This window comes from Entelurus aequoreus, linkage group LG08 (genome assembly GCF_033978785.1).
Source record: "Entelurus aequoreus isolate RoL-2023_Sb linkage group LG08, RoL_Eaeq_v1.1, whole genome shotgun sequence".
Lineage (NCBI taxonomy): Eukaryota > Metazoa > Chordata > Actinopteri > Syngnathiformes > Syngnathidae > Entelurus > Entelurus aequoreus.
Window position 1 is genome coordinate 51,742,572 of NC_084738.1, and position 19,340 is coordinate 51,761,911.

At 43.7% G+C, this 19,340-nt stretch overlaps 1 protein-coding gene across 1 annotated transcript in view; it reads left to right on the top strand.

The window, feature by feature from the left end:
• The window catches only part of sacm1la (SAC1 like phosphatidylinositide phosphatase a), a 92,327-nt gene that overhangs the window by 22,905 nt on the left and 50,082 nt on the right, over positions 1-19,340 (top strand). The window contains exon 5 of the mRNA XM_062056768.1: positions 4,508-4,657. Coding sequence (XP_061912752.1) covers positions 4,508-4,657 — 150 coding nt within the window. The remainder of the gene's footprint in view (positions 1-4,507; positions 4,658-19,340) is intronic.

The window sequence follows — 19,340 nt, forward strand, 5'->3', positions numbered from 1 at the left end:
TAACTACTTTATAAATATCGGACCAAATTTGGAGAAAAAGATTCCAGATCCCTTGTCAGTTGCTTATAAAATAAAAAATGACAATATGAATGAAGTAGTTTAAAGCTTTAATAACTACTTTGTAAATATCGGACCAAATTTGGAGCAAAGGATTCCAGATCCCTCATCAGTTGAGCATTTGAATGATACCATAGACATACATCCCAACCTAATATTCCTCACTAACACGAAAGAAGAGGAAATAATTCAAATTGTAAATAAATAACTAAATGTAAATCCTATACCTCAATTGATTGTAACTGAATTGGGTTCTAACAGCTTCTTAACATCTCAGCTCAGACTATGGAGTCAAGTTTGTTGAAAGGTTTGTTGAATGAGCACACATGTCCTCAATGCGCTGAATGTTTTGATGTTTAAATGGAATCAGTCCAATGAACGATGTGGGAGTTACCTAAAAACGGAGCGGAAGAGGATTAAAGGCCTACTGAAATGAAATTGTTTTATTTAAACGGGGATAGCAGATCTATTCTATGTGTCATACTTGATCATTTCGCGATATTGCCATATTTTTGCTGAAAGGATTTAGTATAGAACAACGACGATAAAGATTGCAACTTTTGGTATCTGATAAAAAAAAAGGCTTGCCCCTACCGGAAGTAGCGTGACGTAGTCAATTGAACATTTCCGCAAAGTTCCCTATTGTTTACAATGATGGCCGCCAGAAGTGAGAGCGATTCGGGCCGAGAAAGCGACGATTTCCCCATTAATTTGAGCGAGGATGAAATATTTGTGGATGAGGAAAGTACAAGTGAAGGACTAGTGGGGAGTGGAAGCGATTCAGATAGGGAAGATGCTGTGAGAGCCGGGGGTGACCTGATATTCAGCTGGGAATGACTACAACAGTAAATAAACACAAGACATATATATACTCTATTAGCCACAACACAACCAGGCTTGTATTTAATATGCCACAAATTAATCCCGCATAAAAACACCTAGGTGTTTGTTATGCTAGCTCCTAGCTACTAGCTCCCGTCCACATAACCCGCCAATACAATTCAAACACCTGCACAACACACACTAACTCAGCCCAAAGGACCGTTCACCTAACCCAAGCTTCATAAAGCTTATATATTTAACCAAAGTTACGTATGTGACACGCACGTACGGGCAAACGAGGGAGAAGTTGAAGAAGTTGTTGAAGAACAAGAAGAACACAAAATAGAAGAAGAAGACAGAGAAGAAGAAGAACAAGATGAAGAAAAAGAAAAAGTCAAGGAAGAAGTCAAAGAAAAAGTCAAAGAAGAACAAAGGAGGGACGAAGAAATGTTGAAAAAGAAAGAGATGACCGGGGGCACAGGTGGCCGTGGCCGACTTCCTTTCCCGCTCCCTCAAAAGGGGGTGTAGGCTCAGCCGGTCGGAGTCCCGGCTGGCGTCTGGCGGTGGAGGTCTGTGAGGAGGCGTGGCCGGCAGACCTGCAGCGAGGCGGGGCACGCCGGCGCTGGCTCCGAGAGGAGCGTCAGGTGCGTAGATGGCCCACCTGGGCGCAATTCTGTAATCACCTATCAGCGTGTAAAAGGGCAGCAGGAGAGGCAGGAGGGGCAGAAGGAGCTGGAGAGCCGTGGGTGCATGCAGAGCGAAAGCAACAGAGAGTGAGACACAGACAATGACGCGGGAGGCTGAAAAGCGACCGAAAGAGCGAGCAGTTAAAGAGGAAGTGCTGAAAAGCGACCCGACGTGCACTGAAGTTTTATTGAAAAATAAAACGAAGTGACAAAACTGCCGCAGTTATGTCTGTCCTTGGTGGTCCATGGAACCCGGAGGGAAGAGGTCTTCCACAGAATCTAAGAGTAGTTTGAATGTAGAAATGGTTTAAGTGGTAAAATAGTTTGCTTGTAGGAATGGTTTGAATGTTGACAAGCTGAAACTGAACTAAAATGCTAGTAGACTGTAGAATTTATTTTGAAGGTTAAAATAGTTTGAGTTAAAACATGGTTTGAAAGTGAAAAGCAAAACAATTGTACTGAAATGTAGTATAAATCTTGAAATGCTAAATGTTGGTATAGCTAGAAGAGTTAGCATACTTCAAATAGGGAACAAAGTTAACAGAATCCATGATTATTAGCTTTGAATGTATAAAAGTAGCTAACATAGGAGTATACAAATTAACATGCTAACAAGGAAACAGCAAGCATACTTCTAAGATAGAACTTAGTAACGAATCCATGAATATTTGGTTAAAACATACACAAATAGCTAAAATGATAGCATGAAACATTAGTATGTTAAGATGAGTGCCTTTCACTCGGACAGAGCTGGGCAAAAAAAGACTTTCGTCAACTCAGACCTGCTCAGTGGCCTTGTGGTTAGAGTGTCCACCCTGAGACTGGAAGGTCGTGAGTTATACCAAAGACTATAAAAATGGGACCCATTGCCTCCCTGCTTGGCACTCAGCATCAAGGGTTGGATTTGGGGGTTAAATCACTAAATGATTCAAGAGCGCAGCCACCGCTGCTGCTGCTGCTGCTGCTGCTGCTGCTGCTGCTGCTACTCACTGTTCCCCTCACCTCCCAGGGGGTGAACATGGGGATGGGTCAAATGTAGAGGATAATTTCACCACACATAGTGTGGGTGTGTGACTATCGTTGGGACTTTAACTTTAACTTTAACTTCCTTTGCTCAGAACATGCTGCGCAAAGACTGGAGATTGACTTTGTTTTTATCCTTAAATGCTTTTATGTTCAGACAGAGCTCCATAATGTGCACTTGTTATAATTAATCCGTGCTTACTCATGTGGCTATATTGTTGTTTGTTGTACCTTTCAGTGAAATGTTACTGCCTCTAGACAGGACTCCCTTGAAAAAGTTGTTTTTAATCTCAACAGGATTTTTTTTTGTTAAAGGTTCATTAAAAAATAACAGTTGATTGCCAATGTTTACCTGTGCTCTTGCAAAGACATTAGCTGTGTCCCAATTTGGAGTCTGCAGTCTTCACAGTGTGCGTTTTTGGTGTGCTGATGTCATTGTGTTGTGCGAAGGCTGTCACAATTAAACAACTTCAAAGATCCTTCGAATTCGGCCATTAAACGCATTGATACAGTACAGTGAATGCAAATATGTTTCACATTTTGTTACATTATAGCCTTATTCTAAAATGTAATAGATGTTTTCTCCCTTAAAAATCTATATACAATAAATAAGTTAAAAAAAAAAAAAGTTTTGCAAATTTATCAAAAATAAAGAACTAAAAAAAAATCATATGTACATAAGTATTAAAAGCCTTCACTCGATACTTTGTTGATGCGCCTTTGGCAAAAATTACAGCCTCAAGTCTTTTTGATTACGGCACACCGTTCTTTGGGCATTTTCGCCAATTCACCCTTGCCTATTCCTTAGCCACAGCACCTCTCAAGCTCCATCGGGTTGGATGGAAAGCGTTGGTTTTCATCCAGGATGTCTCTGTACATTGCTGCCATTTCATTCCCTCTATCCTGACTAGTCTTCCAGTTCCTGCTGCTGAAGAACATCCCCAACAGCATGATGCTGCCACCACCTTGCTTCACTGTAGGGATGGTATTGGTCTGGTGATGAGTTGGTTTCCCCCAAACATGTCTGTCATTCACACCAAAGAGTTTAAGTTTTGCCTCATCAAACCAGATAATTTTGTTTCTCATGGTCTGATAGTCTTTCAAGTGCATTTTGGCAAACCTTTTTACTAGGAAATGGCTTTTGTCTGACCACTATACTGTACCATACAGGCATGATTGGTGGTTTGCGGCAGAGATGGTTGTCTTTCTGTAAGGTTCCCCTTTCTCCACAGAGAAATGCTGCAGCTCTTACAGAGAGACCATTGGGTTCTTGGTCACCTCCCTGACTAGACTAAGATGAATGCAGCAATGTACAGAGACATCCTGGATGAAAAACAGTGCTTCCCATCAAACCCAATTGAGCTAAAAAGGTGCTGCAAAGAGGAATGTGCGAAACTAACAAAGATAGGTGTGCCAACCTTGTGGCATCGTATTCAAAATTACTTAAGGCTGTAATTGCTGCCATAGGTGCATCAACAAAGTATCGATCATAGACTGTGAATACTTATATACGTTTTACATTGTCATTGTTTTCTGTTGTCTAGAATTTTAGGAACAAAAATGAATTTATTCTATTTTAACATAACATGTGAAAAAGTGAAGCGCTGTGAATACTTTCCTGATGCACTGCACTGTAATGGTTTCCGCATATTGATTGTAGGCATTCTTCTGGTTTAAAAATTTCAACATACAGCACTCTAGCATGTTGTTTTATATGTGTTGTTCAATGAAAACAAATCACAGTCATTACACTGTAAAAACACAAGTCTAATCCAAACTGGTATTGAGGTGAACTGCACCACCTTGTGCAACCATGGCTTTTAAGAGGTCAGCATTTACATGTCAGAACAACTGTTGAAATTGGCACTGTTTTAAATACACAACCCCTGTGAAAAAAATTGTTTTTTGTGCTTTTGTAGTTGCAGGAGAATAAGACATTCCTGTCCATGCTAAACAATGTGCTGACAACAGACGGTTTCTACTTTAGCACTGACTATGACCTGACACACACCCTTCAGCGGCTGGCCAACACCAGCCCTGACTTCCAGGAGATGAGCCTCCTGGAGAGGGTGAGTGATCCAACCAACAACCTTACACGCTGCTTTCATTCACTACGATTTTATGTATTAAAGAAAACTGAACAATGGACATTGTTCCCTCTAAGGCACGTGCTTGCACAATTGCTCACTGCTGTCGTCCTGCACAGCAAATCTATGGTTTAAAACAATTCCAACCTACACTCTAAACAAGAGGTACTCAACAATTAATTATGTACATTTTGCTCTATGAATGACAGGTGACAACAAACGGTCACAAAAGAATGCTGAAAACTGTTAGTCAACTATTGTAACTTCTGCTGTGACGTTTTTAAGAGGAGGGAATGGCCCATCAACAATCACTGTGTTGATCAAAACTGATTAGGGTCGGCTGTAAACACATCAAAACATCAGCAACAAAACTATCCTGCAAAACCGGTCACTTTCTGTCGCAACAACGCCAAAACAATCTGTCTTATTAACGGCAGCCACTCTCTCTCACTTGCGTCAACACGCACACACTCGGCTCAGTCACTGATACGTTGTTGGCCACACAAACAGTCGGACAACTCCAAAACCCCACACAAACTGTAACTGCCAGGTCGTTACAATATGATACGGTTTACACACAATGTTTTTAACAGTGTGTTTTGTGTGCGTGCTGCTGTTTTCAGAATCAGAATCATCCATCCATCCATTTTCTACCGCTTGTCCCTTTTTTTTGGGGTCGCGGGGGGTGCTGGAGCCTGTCTCAGCTGCATTCGGGCGGGAGGCGGGGTACACCCTGGACAAGTCGCCATCTCATCGCAGGGCCAACACAGAAAGACAGACAACATTCACACTCACATTCGCACACAGGGCCAAATTAGTGTTGTCAATCAACCTATCTTTGGAGGTGGGAGGAAGCCGGAGTACCCGGAGGGAACCCACGCAGTCACGGGGAGAACATGCAAACTCCACACAGAAAGATCCCGAGCGCAGGATCGAACCCAGGACTACTCAGGAAGAATCAGAATCAGAAATACTTTAATAATCCCTGAAGGGAAATTAAGATTTTCAGCACAATCCCATTCAAGAGCAGACAAACATTAGAGAGACAGAACAGGATCGCTGACGGGTCTGCCAACTTCCAGCGCCCCTTACAAAAAAGGTGAGACACAGGTAAACGCTGGGGTGGGGGGTGAGAAAGAAAAAAAAATTCAGTCTAAGCCTGTGCCCTGGAGAGGGAGTCCAGACTGAGGCCAAGGGGGAAAAAACTCATAGCCATAGCACACATAATCATGTGTGTAAGAGGGAAACGTCAAAGAAAACAAATTACATTAAAGACATTAAAAGAGCAGAGCTGATGCAACCAGCCACTTCTACACACAGCCACAAAAGTAAAACAAACAAAAAAACAACCTGAAACATATACTGTGGTTCCACGCCATCGTCTGCTGGGGTGGGGGGAGCATGGCCAGAGGCAGGAGTTGACCCAACAAAGCAACCAAGAGAGCCAACTCCACCCTCGGCTGCCCGCCAACTCTCGACCAGTGTCCAGTCCGCATGGATGAGCGAAGATACGTCCAAGGAGACAGAGGTCAGCCAAGATACTGTGAAGCCCGTCCGTCCCGGCGCTCGGCACCAGCTCCGCAACCCTGTCTCTTCATCCGCATCTCCTCCAGTCTCTCCAAACGTACTCTGGTGTTGCAGAGACCCAGCAGCTGGTCTCCATGACCAAAAGGCTACTGGGAGACAGATCCAGAAGTTAACAAAAAAGCACAGCAAAAGTCACGAAAGTGCCACCCCATGTCACACAGTCCCAAAGGGTCCCGAACCAAAAGGCAAAAAAAAAATGCCACATGAAAACAAGAGGGAAACATCAGCAACACAAAAGGATGACACAAGAGCACAGAGTCCTGCCAACAGCAGCCACTACAGCTGCGCCATCTTGGGAAAAGAATGCAGGTTAGCTTATAGCTAGTGATTCAGCATAGTTAAGAGAGGTAAATGCTGCTAGATCAGTGGTTCTTAACCTTGTTGGAGGTACCGAACCCCACCAGTTTCATATGTGCATTCACCGAACCCTTCTTTAGTGAAAAATAAAATGGTGTTTTTTTTCAAATTCAAGACAAAGTTATGTTTTTGGTAACACTTTAGTATGGGGAACATATTCTGAGTAACAAAGACTTAAATTAGAGTTTTTTGGACACTAGGGGAACATATTCTAAGTAACAAACACTTAATTTAGAGTTATTTGGTTAGGGTTAGGGTTAGAGGGTTAGGGCCAGGGTTAGAGGGTTAAGGTTATAATAAGGCCATGCCGAATAAGGCATTAATAAGTACTTAATAATGATTAGTTAAGAGCCAATATGTTACTTATTTGCATGTTAATAAGCAACTAATTAATGGTGAATATGTTCCCCATACTAAAGTGTTACCATGTTTTTTTACTGGTGCACAGAATGAACCGTGCATGAACATAACCTTGTTCAAAGAACAAAACCAACATAGTGCATAAACTCACAACAAATTACACACCTGCAAATCAGTCTGACTTCTGCTGTTGCCGTATCCGTAATACGCCGATGGGGAGAAGTTTTTATCTACACGATGAGTCGGGTGTGTTTTGACCTCCGCCGAACCCCTGAGCCCGACTCACCGAACCCTTAGGGTTCGATCGAACCCAGGTTAAGAACCACTGTGCTAGATAGTACTTCATTGATTCCTTCAGGAGAGTTCCCTCAGGAAAATTAAAACTAACCCTTATTATGGAGAAAAGAACAGGTACTGTACACCCACACTCCCCAGTCTCGATTTGTGCTTATTCTAGTCATTTATTAATTTAGCAAATTTTCTAAAAATAAAAAATAAAACAATTATATTGTGGAGTCTCGCTCAAGTACTGCCTGACAGGTAGGCACCTCAAAGGGGAGGAGCCAAAGCATGGAGGCAGAGTGGAACACAGAGGACAACGCCCCAGCCAAGGCTGCATCTTCGAGGGGCGCTACGTACCGCTGTACCTACTCAATCAGCCTGATGTGCCACCAGCTCTACGGCCGGGTGGGGCCCAGCTACAAACTTTTCTTCACTCTTTCCCCAATAATGACATCATAGTGAAATGTCACAACTGGACCTTCCAGCCCACAGAGCCACCGCAATCTCAGGTAGTCGCGCTACTCCGCCCAACACACAGCGAAGGGAACCCCCCCTCCGTAGACTAACTGATGATAGGCCGCTGTAGCCGAGTCTTGCCGCCTGATGCCCGGAAATATGCCTCACAAGTAAGCCCTTCAACTGTGGACGAGTTGGTGGCCTTATTAGAGAACCACCAAGTGAGCATGGAAATGCTGAGAGCCACCCGTATGGAAACGGCCACAGCACCAGTGAAGAGAGGCTATGCCACGACCGCCGAAAAAGCGCCACTGCCAGCTCCGTCTCCACCCTGACCTCGGGGCCCTACCCCTAAGAGTCCCAGCCAGGCCCCCCCCCACCGCAGAAATGTTACCTGTGTGGACACCTGGAACACATGTCTTGGGCGTGCCCGGAACGCGACCGTGATGTCTCCATGGCCACAGCCCGCGGCTCAGATGCAGCCAAACTATGCCTCCACACGGGAGTGGATGAGAACAGCATGCCAGTTTTCAAGTAAAGATCGGGGGGGACCGATGCACAGGCATTGTGTGACAGTGGGAGCACTGTGACCCTGGTACACGTTGACCTGGCAGGACCCCTCAGCGAGGACACCATCCCAATGATGTGTGTACATTGAGATATCCGCCAGTATCCGGTGAGCCATATACGCATTCAAACACCCAGAGGTGATGCACTGCTACCAGCTGGAGTGGTACCAAACCTGCCTACAACAACGCCTTCTCCTTTTCTGCCACCAGAGCAACCTCTTGTGTTGCTGATATCTGGTTTCCTCAGAAGCTCATCCATCATTGGACAGCTCAGATGGCAGAACCAAAAAAGCACTGAATCACATCCTCATATCTCGATGCTGGAAGTTGTCTGTTTCAAACTGCCGCTTGTATCGAGGAGCAGAGCTTGGCAACACAGATGATCGGCTGCTAGTGGCCCAGTTCAAGCTATAGCTGTGAGCCAAGCAGCACTTCAAGACTCAGCCTCGCCTGGACTCTTCGCTTCTCGGTGATCCCAACAATGCAGCAGACGTTAGATGCGCCATCTGTCGCACCTTCGATAACCTGGCTACTGACAAAGTGAACGACTGGCAGACCTTTAAGGACCTTGTCATCCAGTCAGCTCAAATGTCCTCGGATGCTCTCGACCCTCCCCGAAAAAGCTTAAATATCGGAGAGGACACTTGGCATCATAGAGCGGTGGTGCAAGGTCTGGCTCCAAGGCGACCTAACAGAGTATCGGCAATTCAACCGCCAGCACAATGTGGTTATAGCCGAAGATAGGGAGAATGTTTGACAAGCAGAAGCTAAACTCCTAGAGTCCGGGCCTCTAACAACAACATAAGCTGTGTCTTCAGTCTACTGCACCAAGCCTGTGATGGCCCGCGCATCAAGACAGCCCTGGTAAAAGATTCTGATGGCTGATTCTGGGGTCCATAGTGACGTACAACAGGAACCTAAAGCAGAAATCCTCCGCAGAAGTGCCCTAGCTGCATCAGCTCTGCAGTCTCTCTGGAAGCAACTCCAGTTCGCGCAGGACGACGCTCCAAATGTACAACTCTGTAGTACTCTCCATCCTGCTGTATGCCTCTGAGACTTGGCCCTTGAACAGGACACTGGCGGCAAGAATTGATGGCTTTGATAGCAGGGCTCTCAGAACCATCGGGAACATCAGGTGGCCCCAGCAGGTTTCCAACTAAGTGCTTGGAGCCCGCACACGGTAGCCTAGAGCTTCCTGCCTGTCTGCGCAACGTTGCATCCTCCGACATCCTCTTGACCATCCGACAAGAGCCATTGTCCAGTTTGACCCGAGGGCCGCAGGCTAGAGAAGACCAAGAGGCAACCCCACACCTGATGCTCGACGTCATTGCAGGCGACCTCCAACTATACGGAGTTGCTGTGGAAGATGTAACACAGCTGGCACAAGACCGTCAGCTCTGGGAAAAAAAAGGTTAATCTGGTCGGCTCAACGCACAGGGAGGGACGCACCTTTCCCCTTCGCAGGAGCCCTAAAGAATAATAATAATAATAATAATACCTGGGATTTATATAGCGCTTTTCTAAGTACCCAAAGTCGCTTTACATGTTAAAAACCCATCATTCATTCACACCTGGTGGTGGTAAGCTACTTTCGTAGCCACAGCTGCCCTGGGGTAGACTGACGAAGAAGAAAGAAGACTGTGTGGTTTGTTAGTATAGAAAAGATGCGATAGTTGTTTTCTGTGGGGAGGGGATCCTGTGCGTACCCTGTTTAAAGGGATGCTTCTGCAAGGGCTTTTGGGTGGGGGTTGCGGTGTGGCCCACAGGTTTGTTTTTCTTTCTTTGCATCAGCAAAACGTACTTTTTTTTAGTTTTACCACAGACTTGCATTTTTGTACAGTGTTTATTTGCATCTTTTTGCTATGACTAAATAATATAAGAGTAATATTTGTAACAGGAAGCAAACGTGTCCTTTTCAGTGTTTCACCCAATTAGTTAAGGTGGCGTCTCTCCAGGGGGAACGATGCGTCGCCCGGGACAGGCGGACGGACGGGGAAGGGGCTGGGTGGGTGTAAGGAACAGTGTAATTTGGCCTGTCGCCACCAGCACGTCTCCATCTCATCGCTGCTTCGTAGCGTGAAGAAGAGGAGAGAGGAGAAACTATTCATCCCTGAACACCATGGAGTTCATGTAGGCTTTATGATGCAGTAACATTATTATATCAACTATCACAGACTCTTCATTTAACATAATGTCCTTTTTTGATGCTTCAACACAGAAAAATGTAAAGTGAATTAGCTTAGTTGTTAACTGTAGGTCAATAATGCTTGTCTTTCTCTCAGACAGACAGGGCTTTGCTGTCCGTAACACACACACGCACGCATGCATGCACTCACCGCAAAATGAGCTAACGTTACGCTAAAAGCTAATTAGCCTTCACCTCAAGGACTGCGAGCGAGCTGAGCTGCCGCTTATATTTCTAGAACGGGCTCATAGTGATGTTACTAGTAGTTGACTGGGAGGTATTTATTATAATTTGGGGAGAGTCCACTGCATTATGCTCACCTGCTAACCACCTTTCTGCTAACCCGCACCATTTCTCCTCTCTGCCTGCCTCTGCCGTGAGCACTGACTCCATGCGCTCTGAATACTCACTGCTGATTGGCTGTTACCGCTCTGAATACGCACTGCTGATTGGCTGTTACATGCGCTCTGAATATGCACTGCTGATTGGCTGTTACCGCTCTGAATACGCACTGCTGATTGGCTGTTACATGCGCTCTGAATACGCACTGCTGATTGGCTGTTACCGCTCTGCGTGTAACCAATCAGATGGTTGTGTGGGTGGGACAATGCTGGGTGCTGCAGAGACGTACTGACAGAGGCAGAGGCAGTACGAAGCGTAGCAGCTTGTTAAGACTTTAGTTTATCACCAAATGATAATATAAATACATTTAATAAAGTCAAATACAAATAAGGCAACAAGAGAAGTATCCTACACTTCTCTTTTGTAAAAAAATCTGAACAGCCGATATGGGCATTTACTATATGATTTGCCTGAGAAGCTGGACAGGACAAAAAAAAAAAAAAAATATTATTATTATTTTTAGACTTTCAGACTTTAGTTTAGGCAGTAGCTCTTTGTTGTTAAGGCGGAAGCCTTAACAACAAAGCGCAGCGGGAAACCCTGCTTTTTCTCATTAGCGTCACTATCACAGTACAGTACTTGGCGATGCACAAATAAATCCAAAATTGTCTTTCACAGATGAATGCTTAAAGGCCTACTGAAATGAATTTTTTTTATTTAAACGGGGATAGCAGATCTATTCTATGTGTCATACTTGATCATTTCGCGATATTGCCATATTTTTGCTGAAAGGATTTAGTATAGAACAACGACGATAAAGATTGCAACTTTTGGTATCTGATAAAAAAAAAGGCTTGCCCCTACCGGAAGTAGTGTGACGTAGTCAGTTGAACATATACGCAAAGTTCCCTATTGTTTACAATGATGGCCGCAAGAAGTGAGAGAGATTCGGACCGAGAAAGCGACAATTTCCCCATTAATTTGAGCGAGGATGAAAGATTTGTGGATGAGTAAAGTGCAAGTGAAGGACTAGTGGGGAGTTGAAGCTATTCAGATAGGGAAGATGCTGTGAGAGCCGGGGGTGACCTGATATTCAGCTGGGAATGACTACAACAGTAAATAAACACAAGACATATATATACTCTATTAGCCACAACACAACCAGGCTTATATTTAATATGCCACAAATTAATCCTGCATAAAAACACCTGCGTGTTTGTTATGCTAGCTCCTAGCTCCTCTGCTAGCTCCTAGCTCCATAGAACACGCCAATACAATTCAAACACCTGATCAACACACACAATCACTCAGCCCAAAAGACCGTTTACCTAACCCAAGGTTCATAAAGCTTATATATTTAAAAAAAGTTACGTACGTGACGCGCACATACGGTCAAGTTATCGAATGTTTAGCAGCCAAGGCTGCATACTCACGGTACCTGATATTCAGCTGGGAATGACTACAACAGTAAATAAACACAAGTCATATATATACTCTATTAGCCACAACACAACCAGGCTTATATTTAATATGCCACAAATTAATCCTGCATAATAACACCTGCGTGTTTGTTATGCTAGCTCGTAGCTCCTCTGCTAGCTCCTAGCTCCATAGAACACGCCAATACAATTCAAACACCTGATCAACACACACAATCACTCAGCCCAAAAGACCGTTCACCTAACCCAAGGTTCATAAAGCTTATATATTTTAAAAAAGTTACGTACGTGACGCGTACGTACGGTACGGTACGTGTTATGCTAGCTCCTAGCTCCTCTGCTAGCTCCTAGCTCCATAGAACACGCCAATACAATTCAAACACATGATCAACACACACAATCACTCAGCCCAAAAGACCGTTCACCTAACCCAAGGTTCATAAAGGTTATATATTTTAAAAAAGTTACGTACATACGCAAAAAAAAGCCAAAGCTGCATACTCACAGTAGCACGTCTGCGTCTTTGTCATCCAAATCAAAGTAATCCTGGTAAGAGTCTGTGTTGTCCCTGTTCTCTACAGGCGTCTGTGTACCCAAGTCAAATGTCCTCCTGGTTAGAGTCTCTGTTATCCGAGTTCTTCCATCTTGACTGCATCTTTCGGGAATGTAAACAAAGAAGCGCCGGCTGTGTACTGTTGTGGCTGACTACGTTCGAAAAATACGTCCATTTCGCACCGACAACTTTCTTCTTTGCTTGCTCAGCTTCCTTCTTCATAATGCAATGAACATGATTGAAACAGATTCACGAACACAGATGTCCAGAATACTGTGGAATTATGAAATGAAAACAGAGCTTTTTCGTATTGGCTTCAATGTGGAAGGCATACCCGTGTTTGCCGGTCTACGTCACGCGCATACGTCATCCTCAGAGGCGTTTCGAACCGGAAGTTTAGCGGCAAATTTAAAATGTCACTTTATAAGCCGTATTGGCATGTGTTATAATGTTAAGATTTCATCATTGATATATAAACTATCAGACTGCGTGGTCGGTAGTAGTGGGTTTCAGTAGGCCTTTAGATGGTAGACTCCTCCAGATGTGAAGACAGTCCATCCCTTTTTTAATATATTTTAATGTTTTCTTATATATTTGCCTCAACATCTTCCCAACTACGCCCAGATTTGACCTGATGCAAGTAAATAAACAGTAGCCTAATGGGACTCTCGAGTATCACCTGAAACCCGGAAGTGCCTCTCAGTCACGTGATTGCAACCCAGCTATATAAGCTGCATCCACTAAATTTAGGGAAGAAAACTTTTTTTCCATATATTAAGTGCAGAGGACTATAAAACTGCAGATATATACGTTCTGAAATTAATTATTTTCACAGAAAGATTTTATAACTTATTATTTACATACCTTAATTGTTTCAAAACAGTGTCTGGAACAGGGCAGTAAGACGGCTGATGAAACAAAACAGACATCATCGTCATGCACCCACTAGCTCTGGAAGCTAACTCTCCAATCAGATAAACAGACTCAATAACTCCATGGTGACGTCTTGGTGAATTTCCTGAGAAATTTGTGAAACTGAAACAATACTAATAGAGTGCCATTGTAAAGTAATAATTCTAACACAGACACTCGTAAACCTGTTAGCATATTAGCTAATGCTAACGATGCTAGCTTCATTACATGACACGATAGCACATACAAATATGCATGGAAGCACTTCTATAGACATCACATATGGGCATACTTGCCAACCCTCCCGTTTTTACCGGGAGACTCCCGGTATTCAGCGCCTCTCCTGATAACCGAAATTTTCTCCCGACAAACTCCCGGTATTCATCCGGAGCTGGAGGCTACGCCCCCTCTAGCTCAATACGGACCTGAGTGGGAATAGCCTGTTCTCACGTCCGCTTTCCCACAATATAAACAGCTTGCCTGCCCAATGACGTCATAACTGTAGAATGATCGAGGGCGAGTTCTTGGTTTCTTATGTGGGTTTATTGTTAGGCAGTTTCATTAACGTCCTCCCAGCGCGGTAACAACACACAACAACAGCAGACACGTTTAGTCTACCGTAAAGCAGTTTGTCTGCCGTAAACAGCAATGTTGTGACACTCTTAAACAGGACAATACTGCCATCTACTGGATAGCCTCCAGAAGACTGAAATTCAAGTGTTTCTTTTATTTATATGTATAATAAAATATATAAATATATATATATATATATATATATATATATATATATATATATATATATATATATATATATATATATATATATATATATATATATATATATATATATATATATATATATATATATATGTATGAAATACTTGACTTTCAGTGAATTCTAGCTAGATATTCCCCTCTTAACCACGCCCCACCCCCGACAACGCCCCACCCCCGACAACGCCCCGCCCCCACCCCCCACCTCCCGATATCGGAGGTCTCAAGGTTGGCAAGTATGCACATGGGAAGGTTTAGTAAGTAGGAATTGTTTTAGTTATACTGTAAAACTTACAAATGTTGCTTGGAGTGATAAATGAAGAAACCATTTGAGTACAAACGCAATGGACTATTAGACAACAGAACGGCACTTCTACTTCCAGTTTCAAGCTTTAAACAGTCGGAAACATTCACTGAGCTGCACCTGCCGAAGCGACCTTGTCCAAACGATGGTGCCAGAGCACTAACAATAACACACTATTTCAGTGTCTTTGCAATGAAAACTAGTTGCTTTATGGTTGTCAGCAAAGAAAAATCCATAAATTAGTCACACCGTTTTGTTAGCCCAGTGTTTAAAGCGTAGAAAAAAGGCAGCAGCTTTTAGTCCGGAATTGACGGTATGTTAGGAAATTATCTATTGGAAATGAGTTCTGTAATTTGATTATTATATCTATTTTAATAACTTTTAATAAGACATTTAAGTATGAACATCTGATGTCGCTCACTGTGGAATACTCAGGGAGTTTGTGCATTTGTCACTAGAGGATACTTTGCTACTGTACTTAATGTATTGATACCACTTAAAAAAAAAAAGTATATATTATAGGTGAAAACAGTGAGGAAAATGCGATCTAATTATTTTTTTTACTTTTTACAGAATGCTCCTGCTGAACTTTTACCTGCATCATGCAACGTCATAGTTGATAATTTTAGAATAGAATAGAATAGAATAGAGTTTTATTGTCATTATTACAGTGAACAGGTTCAAAGAACAACAAAATTGGAGCAGATCCCCTAAGGTGCATACACAATAATTTCGTATTATAAATAATACATTTTTTTTTTAAAAAAAGATAAAAAAGAACATATGTATCTATATATACACTACCGTTCAAAAGTTTGGGGTCACATTGAAATGTCCTTATTTTTTAAGGAAAAGCACTGTACTTGTCAATGAAGATAACTTTAAACTAGTCTTAACTTTAAAGAAATACATTCTATACATTTCTAATGTGGTAAATGACTATTCTAGCTGCAAATGTCTGGTTTTTGGTACAATATCTACATAGGTGTATAGAGGCCCATTTCCAGCAACTATCACTCCAGTGTTCTAATGGTACAATGTGTTTGCTCATTGGCTCAGAAGGCTAATTGATGATTAGAAAACCCTTGTGCAATCATGTTCACACATCTGAAAACAGTTTAGCTCGTTACAGAAGCTACAAAACTGACCTTCCTTTGAGCAGATTGAGTTTCTGGAGCATCACATTTGTGGGGTCAATTAAACGCTCAAAATGGCCAGAAAAAGAGAACTTTCATCTGAAACTCGACAGCCTATTCTTGTTCTTAGAAATGAAGGCTATTCCACAAAATTGTTTGGGTGACCCCAAACCTTTGAACGGTAGTGTATGTATATATCCACACACATGCACATATCCATACATATGCATATATATACATATACACATATAACATTATTGCACATTATAGTCCGAAAAAATAAAAAGACATGACACATGAGGACATGACGGACACATTGTGCTCACTCAGTGCCTGTTTAATGCTACTATGGCTCTTGGGTAAAAACTGTTTTTTAGTCTATTTGTGCCCGCTTTTAGCACCCTATAACGTCTGCCCGAGGGTAGCAGTTCTAGGTGGCAGTGCCCGGGGTGGGATGGGTCTTTCAGGATGCTCTGTGCTTTCCTGAGACAGCGGGAGCTGTACAGGTCAGCCAGGGAGGGGAGGGGGCATCCGATGATCTTCTGGGCGGTCTTTACGACCCTCTGGAGCGCCGCATTTTATGATCCAAGATGGCGGCGCGCATGGACGCGACGTCCTAGGCTCTCCCCTTAGGTGCATTGTTTATATTGTTTTTATATACAAACCCTGTTTCCATATGAGTTGGGAAATTGTGTTAGATGTAAATATAAACAGAATACAATGATTTGCAAATCCTTTTCAACCCATATTCAATTGAATGCACTACAAAGACAAGATATTTGATGTTCAAACTCATAAACTTTATTTTTTTTTTGCAAATAATAATTAACTTAGAATTTCATGGCTGCAACACGTGCCAAAGTAGTTGGGAAAGGGCATGTTCACCACTGTGTTACATGGCCTTTCCTTTTAACAACACTCAGTAAACGTTTGGGAACTGAGGAGATACATTTTTTAAGCTTCTCAGGTGGAATTCTTTCCCATTCTTGCTTGATGTACAGCTTAAGTTGTTCAACAGTCCGGGGGTCTCCTTTGTGGTATTTTAGGCTTCATAATGCGCCACACATTTTCAATGGGAGACAGGTCTGGACTACAGGCAGGCTAGTCTAGTACCCGCACTCTTTTACTATGAAGCCACGTTGATGTAACACGTGGCTTGGCATTGTCTTGCTGAAATAAGCAGGGGCGTCCATGGTAACGTTGCTTGGATGGCAACATATGTTGCTCCAAAATCTGTATGTACCTTTCAGCTTTAATGGCGCCTTCACAGATGTGTAAGTTACCCATGTCTTGGGCACTAATACACCCCCATACCATCACAGATGCTGGCTTTTCAACTTTGCGCCTATAACAATCTGGATGGTTCTTTTCCTCTTTGGTCCGGAGGACACGACGTCCACAGTTTCCAAAAACAATTTGAAATGTGTACTCGTCAGACCACAGAACACGTTTCCACTTTGTATCAGTCCATCTTATATGAGCTCAGGCCCAACGAAGCCGACAGCGTTTCTGGGTGTTGTTGATAAACGGTTTTCGCCTTGCATAGGAGAGTTTTAACTTTTTACTGACTGTAGGTTTCTGAAGTGTTCCTGAGCCCATGTGGTGATATCATTTACACACTGATGTCGCTTGTTGATGCAGTACAGCCTGAGGGATCGAAGGTCACGGGCTTAGCTGCTTACGTGCAGTGATTTCTCCAGATTCTCTGAACCCTTTGATGATATTACGGACCGTAGATGGTGAAATCCCTAAATTCCTTGCAATAGCTGGTTGAGAAAGGTTTTTCTTAAACTGTACAACAATTTGCTCACGCATTTGTTGACAAAGTGGTGACCCTCGCCCCATCCTTGTTTGTGAATGACTGAGCATTTCATGGAATCTACTTTTATACCCAATCATGGCACTCACCTGTTCCCAATTTGACTGTTCACCTGTGGGATGTTCCAAATAAGTGTTTGATGAGCATTCCTCAACATTATCAGTATTTATTGCCACCTTTCCCAACTTCTTTGTCACGTGTTGCTGGCATTAAATTCTAAAGTTAATGATTATTTGCACAAAAAAAAAAGTTTATCAGTTTGAACATCAAATATGTTGTCTTTGTAGCATATTCAACTGAATATGGGTTGAAAATTATTTGCAAATGATTGTATTCCGTTTATATTTACATCTAACACAATTTCCCAACTCATGGAAACGGGGTTTGTATATGAGTCCCACTCACCCCCGTGAGAAATCAACATCTTGGCTAACTGGTCGATCAAAGTCCGATTATGTCGCTCGGCCATGCCATCCGACTTGGGGTTATAGGCAGTGGTGCGTGTCTTTTTTATTCCAAGCAACTGGCAGAGTCTCTGGATGACTTCCGCTTCGAACTGGCGACCCTGGTCGCTATGCAGGATTTCGCGGACACCATGCACCAAAACATAGTCCTCAAACAGGCAGCGAGTGACAGTGTGAGCTGTTTGGTTGGTCAGTGCATACAGTGTGACAAACTTAGTGAAGTAGTCCTCCACCACTAAAACATATCTGTTCCCCTGGGACGTTAAGGGCAACTCCAGAAGGTCCACGGCCACCCTTTGGAAGGGGCGACAAACCCGGGACCCCCCGCCCCCATGGGAGCCCTTGGCCGGGCACCTGCGGGTCTGACACGCTCTGCATTGCTCACACCACCGTCGGATGTCTCTCAGCATGAAGGGCCAGTAGTAAGATTGCCAGGCCCTTTCCCACACACGTTCCGCGGAAAAATGGGCAGCGGCCGGCCCCCCATGTAACTGTTGCAGAAGCTCCGGCGCCATGGAGGCGGGAACCACAACTTGAATTTGCGGCTCTCCCACGGTCGCAGGCAGTGTCGTACGACACAACAGTCCCTCCTTAACTGACAGCCGGTGAAACCCAGTCCACAACTTCCTTACACTGGCGGAAGACCCGCGGGGGAGTCTGCGAGGCCGACGGGGAACGCCCTGTTCCAGCCAAGCCAGTACCGTACAAATGTCCGTGTCCTGACGCTGTAGTGACTGCAACTCTCCCTCAGCACCACAGAGAGAATATCCAGAAGCCATGTCTGCCTGCCCTCCGTCTGTGGACAGACAGCCATCCGATGCCCCCACGGAAGCCACGGTGTGCAGTCCTGCTGCTGTAGTGTCTGGCTCAATGAGATCAGGAGTCGCCGGCCGACGGGACAGCGCGTCAGCGTTTTTATGGCGGTAGCCGTCTTCGTGCACCATGGTCCAGTCGAACGGATCCAGCTCCAGCACCCACCTGCTTCTTCCTCCGGTGGGGTCATTATCAATAGCCATGTGTCTGAGGCCCAACAGAGGGCGATGGTCAGTGATGATGGAGAACGCCGACATCCCCACATAATGTTTGAACTCACGCACCACCCACACTACAGGCCATAATTCTCTGT